This window comes from Haliotis cracherodii, unplaced genomic scaffold (assembly GCF_022045235.1).
Source record: "Haliotis cracherodii isolate W230 unplaced genomic scaffold, xgHalCrac1.p SCAF_3, whole genome shotgun sequence".
Taxonomy (NCBI): domain Eukaryota; kingdom Metazoa; phylum Mollusca; class Gastropoda; order Lepetellida; family Haliotidae; genus Haliotis; species Haliotis cracherodii.
Genome location: NW_027266286.1, coordinates 60,681,072 through 60,694,202, shown reverse-complemented (window position 1 = coordinate 60,694,202; position 13,131 = coordinate 60,681,072). Strand labels below are relative to the sequence as shown.

At 44.2% G+C, this 13,131-nt stretch overlaps 1 protein-coding gene across 1 annotated transcript; it reads right to left on the bottom strand.

Moving 5' to 3' along the window:
• Positions 1–297: 297 nt before the first annotated feature.
• LOC139475102 (deoxyribonuclease-1-like) lies at positions 298–11,829 on the bottom strand. The gene is made up of 9 exons (XM_071258348.1): positions 11,793–11,829; positions 8,944–9,077; positions 8,331–8,413; positions 7,763–7,846; positions 5,465–5,565; positions 3,912–4,024; positions 3,206–3,363; positions 1,378–1,474; positions 298–411 (listed from the first exon to the last, which is right to left on the bottom strand). The coding sequence occupies exons 2-9, from the start codon at positions 9,073–9,075 to the stop codon at positions 358–360; spliced, it is 822 nt and encodes a 273-aa protein (XP_071114449.1). The 5' UTR covers positions 9,076–9,077; positions 11,793–11,829; the 3' UTR covers positions 298–357.
• Positions 11,830–13,131: the final 1,302 nt, after the last annotated feature.

The following is a 13,131-nucleotide window of genomic DNA, read 5'->3' as shown; positions in this document are numbered from 1 at the left end:
TATTGTTGCCCTGTCTGGCGCTCGGCATCAAGGGGCTAAAACAAGGACTGGTCGGCCCGGAGTCAGTATACTGTGTCTGAGCAGGGTATTCATGTTAAAGTGCAGCATGGTATCTCAGTGTGCTAGCAGTATAAATCGGCATCAGTCCGGATTAGTACAAGCAGCCACACACACATACACCCGCACGCACGCACGCACACACGCACGCTCGCACACACGCATGCACGCCCAATAATCTTTGACCCGACATTAAACCCCATTTCAACTCACCTATGGCAGTGAACGCTGACACCTAACTAAGAAGACAAAGATCTTTTATTTCATTTGAAGAAGGACCTAGTGACATGATATCCAGGTTCAGGCAGATTTGAGCTTCATCTCGATGGGATAATGGTCGCTGACGCTATAGGCCTGAAATAGGACATTTCGGTGAGTGGGTGAGCGAGTCCGGTTTTAGGCCGATTGTAGCGGCGGGGGACACTAGATAACGAACCCGGGCCTTCGGTAGGACGAGCGAACGCTTTACCTTCACGGCTACCCCCAGATTTAGTTAAGTCATGGTTTGAAAACATATAATTTCTTTTTTCTAAAAGGAGAATCCAAACAATTTTTTTACCCAAAGACATCATTTGATGATTATTTTTTCCATCATTTTGGGGGACATATTATTACACTCAGCGTCACTATTGAGGGGTCACGCAGATAACATTTATTGCATTTCTTACTTCCAGGAGTGCAGGGCAATTGCACCTGGAATGAACCATGTGATACCAACATTGACTGTCACTTGTCACGTATTGCACGTGCATGGGTTGAACCACTGGTTGCGTTCAGGCGTGTGGTTTTAGGTAGCTTTTTCCATCACCTTCAATCTTGAACTTGTTTTGAATTGTCGTCCATTTTTCCAGTTTTATAAAAGCCTTCAATTAGTGTGACATGTGCTTAAACAACATGTTCTTTAACTGTTAATCACATTGTGAACACACTCAGACCTATTGACACTTGTTGGTATATGTTCATGCTTGACACCCCACATACATACACCCGTGAAGATCCAGGTCCGAATAGGTCTTCAGCAACCCATGTTTGCCGTAAGAGGCGACTAACGGGATCGGGTGGTCAGGCTCGCTGACTTGATTGATGCATGTCATCTTATCCCAATTGCGTACATCGATGCTCATAATGTCAAACACTGGATTGTCTGGTATTGGCTCGATTATTTACAGACTGCCTTCAAATAGCTGGACTATTGCTGAGTGCGGCGTTAAACAACAAACAAACAAAACCTAGGTGACCCTTTCATAATGACTCTGAGTATATGCTCCAATTAATCCAGAATCTCGAGTTACGAGTTATATGCAGTATATCGTTTATTACCTGTGTAAAGGTAAGATGGAGGGCGGTCTCAAAGTTGTACACGGTGGCACTGCCTGGCACGACGGCGGCCTGGAACTCCGACCCGGCTACCACGAACCTGGACAGAATACACTCACTCACTCAACCACAAGCGGCATTAGACAACAAACAAATACACAAATAAACAAATAAACAAACAAAACAACCACAAGTCACCACAGGAACTCATTCAATATTTGAAAATATACCTTTCAGCCACGATACTTAATTTTTCCAACAATTGTTCTGACGTACCTATCATACATGATGCACGTAGCACAGGGAATGGAAATGCATTCTCTCAGCTGCGGTACCGTTAATTCCCCTTATCTATTCACAGGAAGACAAAGGGGGTATGGCGAGGTATGCATGTTAAAGATATATCCAACTTCCCCATTTCCTCACATAAGTACCGTTGGTGTACTGCCATCTTACGAGGCAAGGGACTATAAAAGACCAGTTTCCACCCTTGCCGAACCTGGCTGGAATTACGGAGTGATATTTTGGCTGGACTAACGAGTCTATGCATAGTCCAATCAAATCGCGTCACGAAATCGACATCCGGTTCGTAAACTGCTGTGCAGATTTCGGTCGATTGCTATATTTGCCAATTATGTGCACCGACAACTTAGTGTCAACAGATATTTTCCAAATCTTTCCATGTCTTTTATCAAGGTGCTCACGTGATTTGCTGCACTTCGAAAAGTAAGACCCGTTTTTTTACAACATAGATCTTGATTATTGATCAGATTGTCTAGACTGGGCAACGCCATTTCATTTGAAGCAAATGCAAGTGATATGGGAAGTGAAATCTGATTCTTCAATAGGAGGAACAGACGGGACATAACTCGTAATAGCCACTGGCCACTGGCGGCGCTACGATCACGCCCAGAATTGTTCGGCAAGGGTGGAAACTGGACTTTTACAGTCAGTCAACTCCATTGCCTTGGGAAGATTGTGTGCTGCCTATCTAAAATAAGCACAGTTGGTGTACCGCCTACCTATCATAAGCACAGTTGGTGTACCGCCTACTTATCATAAGCACAGTTGGTGTACCGCCTACCTATCATAAGCACAGTTGGTGTACTACCTACCTATCATAAGCACAGTTGGTGTACCGCCTACCTATCATAAGCACAGTTGGTGTACCGCCTACCTATCACAAGCACAGTTGGTGTACCGCTTACCTATCATAAGCACAGTTGGTGTACCGCCTACCTATCATAAGCACAGTTGGTGTACCGCCTACTTATCATAAGCACAGTTGGTGTACCGCCTACCTATCATAAGTACAGTTGGTGTACCGCCTACCTATCATAAGCACAGTTGGTGTACCGCCTACCTATCATAAGCACAGTTGGTGTACCGCCTACCTATCATAAGCATAGTTGGTGTGTTCCCTACATATCATAAGCACAGTTGGTGTACCGCCTACCTATCACAAGCACAGTTGGTGTACCGCCTACCTATCATAAGTACAGTTGGTGTACCGCCTACCTATCATAAGCACAGTTGGTGTACCGCCTACCTACCATAAGCACAGTTGGTTTACCGCCTACCTATCTAAAATAAGCACAGTTGGTGTACCGCCTACCTATCATAAGCACAGTTGTGTACCGCCTACCTATCATAAGCACAGTTGGTGTACCGCCTACCTATCATAAGTACAGTTGGTGTACCGCCTACCTATCATAAGCACAGTTGGTGTACCGCCTACCTATCATAAGCACAGTTGGTGTACCACCTACCTATCATAAGCACAGTTGGTGTACCGCCTACCTATCATAAGCACAGTTGGTGTACCGCCTACCTATCATAAGCACAGTTGGTGTTGTGGCTGGCGGTAGTGTCCACACTACTCGACAGCAGCCACTGGAACCTGTGGTCCTGATAGAGAGGGCTTTGCAGCAGGGCCGACGTTGACAAGTAGCTGCAGTCGGCGTTGAAGTCGCCGTCGAACATCACATTCTGGAAACAAAAAGTGTACATGTGTTAACCTTCTCCGCATAAAGTACTTCATCTCAACTGTGGTCATCCATCAATTGTTACCATCCGATCCTCATTTCACCACGACTATTTGCCATAGCCTTGTGGTTTAACTCGTGAAACCGAGAGCCAAGATTCGATTCCCCACATCGGTACGCGTGACGCCCATTTCCGATGTCATCTGCCCTGATATTGCCGGAACATTGCTAAAAGCGGGCAAATCTACAATCAATCATCTATCAGCACTTCCTATCAGTCCCAGACATTTCAAACAATATTATTAAAATCAGATCTTAGTTCTCGTCGTCCTCACCCTTACCCTTAGCGGTAGCGAGAACTATGATCTGATCGTAATGAGATTGGACATTACAAACAGTCATAGTTATCCGACTCGGGTTTACTCGAAATTCCAGGCTTGAAACTCCGCTCCCGAGAGAAAGCACATCTTCCCGGGGCAACGGCGTTAATTGGACTTTTATAGTCAGTTGACGCCCTTGCCTCGGGAGGATGGAGTAAGCAGTGTAGCTGACCTTGTTGTTGTAGTGGTTGGAGATGTCGGTGTAGACGTCCACCAGATGGCCGATCTCGAGCTTCGCCTGGTCTGGCTTCAGATGGCATGCAGCGATCACAAAGTCAGAGAGTTCTGGTGAGGAATGTACGGAAACCCATGAGAGCCATACTCTTGAATTTGAATTTGATACTATATTTTGTGGCCCTTATGGGTTCCCGAAGACACTGTTGCAAGTTAAGAACTTGGATTTTCAAGATAACCTTTTTTTTTTAATTTTGTGGCTCTATAGGGCTTCCGTAGGAAAGAGTGATAGAGTGAGTGAGCTGGGTTGAACGCCGGGTGTGACAGTTTAATGTCGGAGGTCCCCCATGAAAATCCGGGTTAGAATTGGCCTTCAGCAACCTGTGCTTGTCGTAAGAGGTGACTAACTGGATAGGGTGGTAAGGCTCGCTCACTTGGTTAATAAATGTGATCGCATCCCAATTGCGTGCATCGATGCTCATGATGTCAAGCACTGGAACGTCTGGTCCAGACTTGATTATTTACAGACCGCCGTCATGTAACTGAAATATTGCTGGATCTGGCGTTAAACGACAAACAAACATAATGTCGTTCGCAAACATTTACTATTGTGACTACCGCCCCCATGGTCTAGTGGATAGCCGGAGCGTCTGCCCAGTGAGCGGAAGGTTGGGGGTTCGATCCCCGACCGCGTCATACCAAAAGACGTAAAAAGATGGTACTTGTTGCTACCCTGCCTCGCGTTCGGCATTAAGGGGCTAAAACAAGGACTGGATGGCTCGGAGTCAGTATCCTGTGTCTGAGTGGGGTATTCATGTTAAACTGCAGCATGGTATCTCAGTGGGCTGGCACTATAAAATCCAGTACAAGCAACCACACAGCCACATACACGTGCATGCATGTCGCTATATAAATGCAATAATCTGGAGCGCGACGTTGAACCCCATTTCACGTCACCTACTATTGTGACACATCACACAAACAATGGGTTGTGCGCTGACGTATCATGGATTGTAACCGCTGCGAACCTTGGATTTGACGATGAACGAATCCTAACAGCTCCGAGGGACTTAAATCTGCACAGTACATTGAGGCATCTACTTTAGACCAATGGACTACCAGTGTATACCCTGAGAAGACTAAACAGTTTACAGCTTGAACGTAGGGGACCAGATCGCTCATTCGCCAGTTCAGTCTTTTTGCGACACCATATCTTTTTCAGTTGACGGGTTTGTTTCTTTTTTCTATGTTTGTTTGTTTGTTTGTTTAAAGCCGCACTCAGTGATATGCAAGCTATATGACAGATGCTGGGTCCGACCGATTGAAGCTAATAACTCGATAAATTTGATATATAAACAATAGTTAACTTTTAAGAGGATAATTAATAAAAGGTGTTTCCGGACATTACAAGTCAATTTTAATGAGAACAAAACATTTTCTGACAAACGTTCAACAAATATATTTCTTTTCCTTTTTCCGATCTACAAAAGGTAAAATAAAAGCAAATAAATTAAAAGCAGTGTAACTAAACGTTTATAAGAAAACGCTTACGTGACGACGGCGCGTGGAACAACGCAGAAAACGGTTCCCTCTCGAACCAGTCGTGCACATCGTGGTACTGATAGGACCCTCGCACCTGAACTCTGTCTGTCCTGGAGGAGAATGGCATACAACAATAATCACAGTTCCATGACTAGCAGCAACACGAGCTGAACTCTGTCTGTCCTGGTGAAGAATGGCATACAACAATAATCACAGTTCCATGACAAGCAGCAACACGAGCTGAACTCTGTCTGTCCTGGTGAAGAATGGCATACAACAATAATCACAGTTCCATGACTAGCAGCAACACGAGCTGAACCCTGTCTGTCCTGGTGAAGAATGGCATACAACAATAATCACAGTTCCATGACTAGCAGCAACACGAGCTGAACCCTGTCTGTCCTGGAGGAGAATGGCATACAACAATAATCACAGTTCCATGACTAGCAGCAACACGAGCTGAACTCTGTCTGTCCTGGTGAAGAATGGCATACAACAATAATCACAGTTCCATGACTAGCAGCAACACGAGCTGAACCCTGTCTGTCCTGGTGAAGAATGGCATACAACAATAATCACAGTTCCATGACTAGCAGCAACACGAGCTGAACCCTGTCTGTCCTGGTGAAGAATGGCATACAACAATAATCACAGTTCCATGACTAGCAGCAACACGAGCTGAACCCTGTCTGTCCTGGAGGAGAATGGCATACAACAATAATCACAGTTCCATGACTAGCAGCAACACGAGATGAACTCTGTCTGTCCTGGAGGAGAATGGCATACAACAATAATCACAGTTCCATGACTAGCAGCAACACGAGCTGAACCCTGTCTGTCCTGGAGGAGAATGGCATACAACAATAATCCCAGTTCCATGACTAGCAGCAACACGAGCTGAACTCTGTCTGTCCTGGTGAAGAATGGCATACAACAATAATCACAGTTCCATGACTAGCAGCAACACGAGCTGAACCCTGTCTGTCCTGGAGGAGAATGGCATACAACAATAATCACAGTTCCATGACTAGCAGCAACACGAGCTGAACCCTGTCTGTCCTGGAGGAGAATGGCATACAACAATAATCACAGTTCCATGACTAGCAGCAACACGAGCTGAACCCTGTCTGTCCTGGAGGAGAATGGCATACAACAATAATCACAGTACCATAACTAGCAGCAACACGAGCTGATGACAGATTCTGTCAAAATGTTACTTATATTGTATTGATATCATTCAAATCGTAATTATCTAATTATCTGCCCTGCACATTCGCCTCTCGGCTTCAGTGCATACGTAACCGTATCCCTGTGCTATAGTTTTGATATTGGCTTGTCTCTTTACACAGAGTTGCGGGCTGTTCCATAGTGTTTCCCCAATACATTCCCGATTTGGAACATACCTGCCATACTGTACATGAATCGAAATGCCAGGAAAATTGCAACGAGATCCGCTGCCTAAAACACTTGCCTTTAAATACACATGTTTGTGCACATGTATTTTCGATCGTGCAACTTTGTATGTACTTACCGGTTGGAATCATCCAGAGGGTACAGATTTTTGGCAATGGGGATATGACAAAAACTACGGGTCCAGTTTACAAATCGATAAGTAAATATGTTGTTATACTCTCCCAAACACATCTTCCCGAGGCAAGGGCGTTAAAAGACTATAAACGTCCAGTTTCTCCCCTTGCCGAACTAGGCTGGAGCTCTGGAGTTACATTTTGGCTGGACTAACGAGTCTGTGCATTGTCCAATCAAAATCGCGTAACGAAGAAGACATCCGGTTCGTAAACAACCCGGAATTTTACGTGCAGATTTCGGTCGACTGTAAATTGTTTCATGTTTTAATCAAGGTGCTCAAGTATTTTGATGCACTTCGCGGTGAAAGACCGATTTTATTACATCATAGATCTTGGTTATCAATCAGATCGTCTTGACTGAGCGCCTCCATTTTGTTTGAAGCAATTGCAAATGATATGGGAGATGGATCTAACTGATCCATAGGAGGGACATAACTCGTAATATCTACTAGTGGCGCTACGATCGAGCCCAGAAATTCCAGCCTAGTTCGTCAAGGGTGGAAACTGGACGTTTATAGTCAGTTAACGCCCTTGCCTCGGGAAGATGTCCGTGGTTCGAGAGAAGTTTGAATCATTCACAACGTACAACATATTATACTCTCTTTTGAAATAGCGGAGTTCAAGTGAACGAAGTTTTAATGTTTTAACAAAATATTGTTTTATTTCAAGTCTGACCTGTAAATACAAACAATAAAATGAACCAAACATTGACAGTTCTTACCTGTAGACGAAGGCATAATATTCCTTGTAGGATGTTCTCCCAGTCTTCGCGCTCTTTATCATGGCATATGGCCCACCTCCGTGACTAAAACACAAGACACATCATATATGCATTACAAGAGACACATGGGATTTGTACGTGAGTACGGTTTTACGTCGATATCAGTAATATTCCAGTAATATCGATACGGGGACACCAGGAAGGGGATTTACACATTGTACCCATGTGAAGAATAGAACCCAGACCTCCCAAGCAACGAGCGAACGCTACACCACCGCGCCATGTATGGAGTGTGTTCTCAATCATACAACTGGAATATTGCGGCGTTAATCTACATACAAACAAACAAAGCCATCCTAGCAAATTCAAATGATGCATGTTTTTAACACAATCAATAACTTGGGATTAGATTGTCGATTTACGGAAAGATTTATTGAACCACATGCAGGAAATCCGTGAATGGAGCACCACAATATGTTCACTTGTCGATTTAAAATTAGTGCATACCCATATATTCGGGTGTCATGAAGATAAAATTTATGTCGGTTGCACAAAAATGAGCCAATACCTGTTCATTGACTTAACGACGTCAGAGAGACCGTATGCGTCCATGACTTCCTCAACACTTATGATGTCATAGCGACGCAATATCTGAAAAAAACAGACGTAAACTGTACTGACTTGGACGCAACCAGAACCTTCGAAATTCACTATTTCATTGACCACCTTCCCCTTTAGCATGCCGTATACTGACGTTGACGATGGTGTGTATGTATGAAAATACATACAGCGCGGTCTAGTGGATAAAGTGTCTGCCCGAAGACCGGAATGTCGGTAGTTCGATCCCTGGCCGCGTCATACCAAAAGACGTTAAAAGATGGTACTTGTTGTTACCCTGTCTGGCGCTCGGCATTAGGGGGCTAAAATAAGAACTGGTCGGCCCCGAGTCTACTGTGTCTAAGTGGGGTATTCATGTTAAACTGCGGCATGGTATCTCAATGGGCTAGCACTATGAAACCGGTATAGTCCGGACTAGTACAGGAAGCTACAACCACATACATGCACGTCGCAGTATAAGTGCAATACTGTTGAACGCGACGTTAAACTCGATATTAACTCACCTATATAGAGGTTATATGTTTTTTGCGGTTTTCACTTTTCAAATGTGTCAGCGTCCTTACCGTGACCAGACTCTGCAACCTGCCTGCGTGGCTATTCAGAGTATTTTCACTGAGCCTCTTGATGTTGAAGGCGGCGATGTTGAGAGCTTCAGCCACCGACAGCACCATCAGCGCACACACGACGACCTTCATGACTAAATACAACACATTTTCTTCAATGAATATGGGGCGGTGGAGTAAGCAATGGGCTTACATTCAGGGTACAGTCGTTCCGGCCCGGCCCGGGTTCGATTACCCACATGTGTACAATGTATGAAGTCCATTTCCAGTAACTAGCGAGAATATTGCTTAACGCGGCATAAAACAAGATTCACTTACGTGAGTATACAAGCGCGCATGTGTTTAATCATGGAGAGGTATCGTAGCCTGGTAGTTAAAGAGTTCGCTCGTCAAGCGAGAGACCCGGGTTCGATTCCCTACAGGGATGACGCCCATTTGTGGTATACTCTGCCGTGACGTTGCTGAAAGATTGCTAAAAAAATACGTAAAACTTTCTCGTTCTAAGATTGAACTCGGTAATAATCTGGAAGACGTGTTGGTTGAGTCTTCCCAGTTTGTATAAAACGTGACCGCCTCAGTAGTCAAGTGGATAGAGTCCCAACCCTGTGGCTCGATCTCCTACCGCGTCATACCACAAAACGTTAAAAGATGGTACTTGTTGTTGCCCTGCCTGGAGTTCAGCATTAAGAAGATAACACAAGGACTACGCACGCGCGCACACAGATAGACAGACAGATACACGTTCTTGCACATCGCTAAATATAAGTGCGATAATCACGAACGCGACGCTAAACCTAATTTCACCTAACCACGTATTAATTCCATACTCGCTTTACTTTTGAGAGCGGGAGGGATTAACGTGGCTTTCAGCAATGGTCCAGAGCCATCACGGCGAGGGACACCACATAAACGCACCACTTCTTCCATTTTTATATATGTCCCGAACTTCTATGCATCTTTGGAAAAGTCTGAATTTCACAGTGGTCTTTTTTAATAAATATCCACGATACTACCGGCACCGGCTAAAACGTCTGAAAACAAGAACATCATGTTCCTCCAGAGGGTGGCGACCACGGCGCCAGGTCCTATGATACAAACATTGAGAGAGAGTATAGTTTTACGCCGCTTTTAGCAATGTTCCAGCAATGGAATGGCAGACACCAGAAATGTACCCATGTGGGGAATCGAACCCGGGTCGGACGAACGCGTTACCCACTAGGCTGTCCCATCGCCCTGTGATATAAAGAAGTACAGGAAGCAATAGAAAGGGTGGCTAAAGAGTACCTCGTATATCGCTTCATAACAATTAAAAAGAACCTAATCAGATAATTGTCTTCCTTTCCCTGCATCATGGTGATTTGTGATCAAAGACAATTAAATGTGTTTCGACAGAAAATTAATACAGGATGAAGTCTCAAAAATTGCAATTTTGTATGAAAATAAACTGACGGGAAAAAGAAAGTACACACCATGTTTGATGCTGGCTAAAGATGAAGCATACAAGAAACGGTTAGTCGATGGTGATATTTTTTTATTTGGGTATTATCGTTATATTTTGGACCTTAATTCTGTAGTGTTTCGACGATTCTTTCAGCCTAGCAACGGTGTGATAACGTTTGTAATATTTTGGTCAAATCCAATTTTGAAGTCTATACGTCTTTTGCCCGACAGAGTGTGTGGTGAGGCGTGCGTCCAGGTGTAGAGTACACATGCATGTGAAGAATAGAACTCGGGTCTTCGGCGTGATGGAACATTAACCACTAGACTACCCTATCGCCTATTTTTCCAACAGTGAGGCGTTTAAGACATTGGCGTTTTTAGATCAACTGAGCATGAAACGTTGGTCAACCTCTCATAGTTGCGGCGAATATATCTTCCCTCAACATCAATATTTAAATAAATGATCAAGCGAAGACATATAACGTGACAGAGCCCTATCGATAATTGATAGCCTTGAAATGAGATGCCGAGCGAATATTTTCCTGTAGTGTCCCCTTTGTCAAGAGACTTTGTACCAATGTGCCTCTGTTCATCCAGCAGGGAATGGGTACCCGGTATGTGAGGTGGATGTGAAAACCATCTAGCCCCTAGACAGCATGGGTTGTATATTCCCCAGGGAGTTGAAAATGATAACTGGAATGCATGATCGGGTAACAAATAAAATGCCATATCTGAGTAGAGGTGTCTGGATAAGTGCTGTAAATTAATGTGTAATATAATACTATAATGATTTTGGTAAACAATATTTTTACCTTGTTCTGGCCAAACGAATCAGCACCACACACCATCGTGGGTTAAGAGTGGTAAACGTGTACTGTATTGTCACATACTGACGTCTTGCACTGAATGATCGTCCTGTCCGAAATGAGTGAGTGAGTCTGGTTTAACGCCGCTTTGAACAGTATTCCGGTTGTATCACGGCGTGCCAACTTAATGTGGGAGGATAGCCCGAAGTGATGCAGGTCTCAGACGTTTACCACTTCGGTGAAACCCACGAGCACGGGTATAGTTCTGACAAACCTAGAAACATAATCGGGGCGAACCGAGATTCGAGATCACGATCATAAATTTCTGGCTCGCTCACGGGACGCAACGCTGCACGGCGATTTCCGGCGCCTTAATATTCCACAAAGATTGTTTGACTTCTTTAAGAGCGAAATATGTATGCCTTGAAACGCTGACTGGAAATAATAATATGTCTTAAAAAATAATCCCTACTCCCCTCCCACAATATTCAATGGTCGATTAAAACAGAATTCTTCTTTTTCTGAAAACAAAACCAATAAAAGTCTAGATATAGCACAAACAAATCGAATAATATGGGTCTGTAGAGCAGAGGGTTTCTTTACCTGTGTCGAGGGGACCTGGTTCCAATTGTTTTCGGGTCAAAATTACAAGACTTGTGTTTTATCTTATCTCGACCTTCCTCAGTGGTAGGGGTGTCCTGTGAGACACGTCAGTACCATGTGTGAGGTTTGGTTGACGCGGCACTGAACAATATTTCAGTCATGTCACGGTGTGTCAGCTTGATGTGAGGGGAAAGCCCGAAGTGATGCAGGTCTGAGAGTGAGTGAATTTGTCGAATTTAACGCCGCTTTGAACAGTATTCCATGCAGTTATATCACGGTGAGAGGAAAGCCCTAAGTGATGCAGGTCTTAGAGTGAGTGAGTTAGTTGAATTTAACGCCGCTTTGAACAGTATTTCATGCAGTTATATCACGGCGTGTCAGTTTGATGTGAGAGGACAGCCCGAAGTGATGCAGGTCTTAGACGGTTACAACTTTGGTGGAACCCACAACTGGCATGGAACTGACAGACCTAGAATCGTAATCGGACCGAACGGGGATTCGAACCCACGCACAGAAAATTGCTGTGCCTTAGACGACTGAACATCCCCCGGCGCCGCGGACGACTGGGTATTCCGTGCTAGTTAGGACAGCAATGATCATCTGTTCCCCAACGGGTTGGGTCGTCCCTGGTTTAATTACCAACTGTAATTAGCCTCTTTATTATTTACACACACGTGATCCAGATGGACTATTCCTTATAGCTGCGAGAGAAAAATAACGGGATAGTTATTTCAAGAATGAACGAATTGAAAGTTAATAAGTGTGTGTGTGTGTGTGTGTGTGTGTGTGTGTGTGTGTGTGTGTTTTAAATTTATTAAATCCTTCTTTATTGTTTGTTTTTTCGTTGTTTAACTGCACTCCGCAAAATTCCAGTTAAATGAGGGCAGCCTGTATCTAAACAAGCCCTTAGTAATGATCAAGATCAGACCGGCTGTAATAACCGTAGCTCTCTGCTGCTTCCTATAAAGTATAAACTATTTGTCGGTACACAGAGCTACGGGGTGTTCCATAGCGGACCAGACAATCCAGTGATTGATATTATGAGCAACGGCCCACGCCGACGAAACGCAATCAACCAAGTGACTGTGCCTGACCACCGGTCCCTCTTATGGCAGAGATACCCGGGATCCTCAGGGGTACTGATATACATCTGTTTTTGTGAGAACTGTTTAAACCAACAAATACCAACATCGATGCCCAGTATCAATGATGGAACAACATGCTAAAGTTATTTTATCCAACTGATACGAGGTTTTGCACTTTGTGAGTGAGCTGGGTTTAACGCCGCTTTTAACATTATTCCAGTTATATCACGGCGTGTCAGCTTAATGTGCGAGGA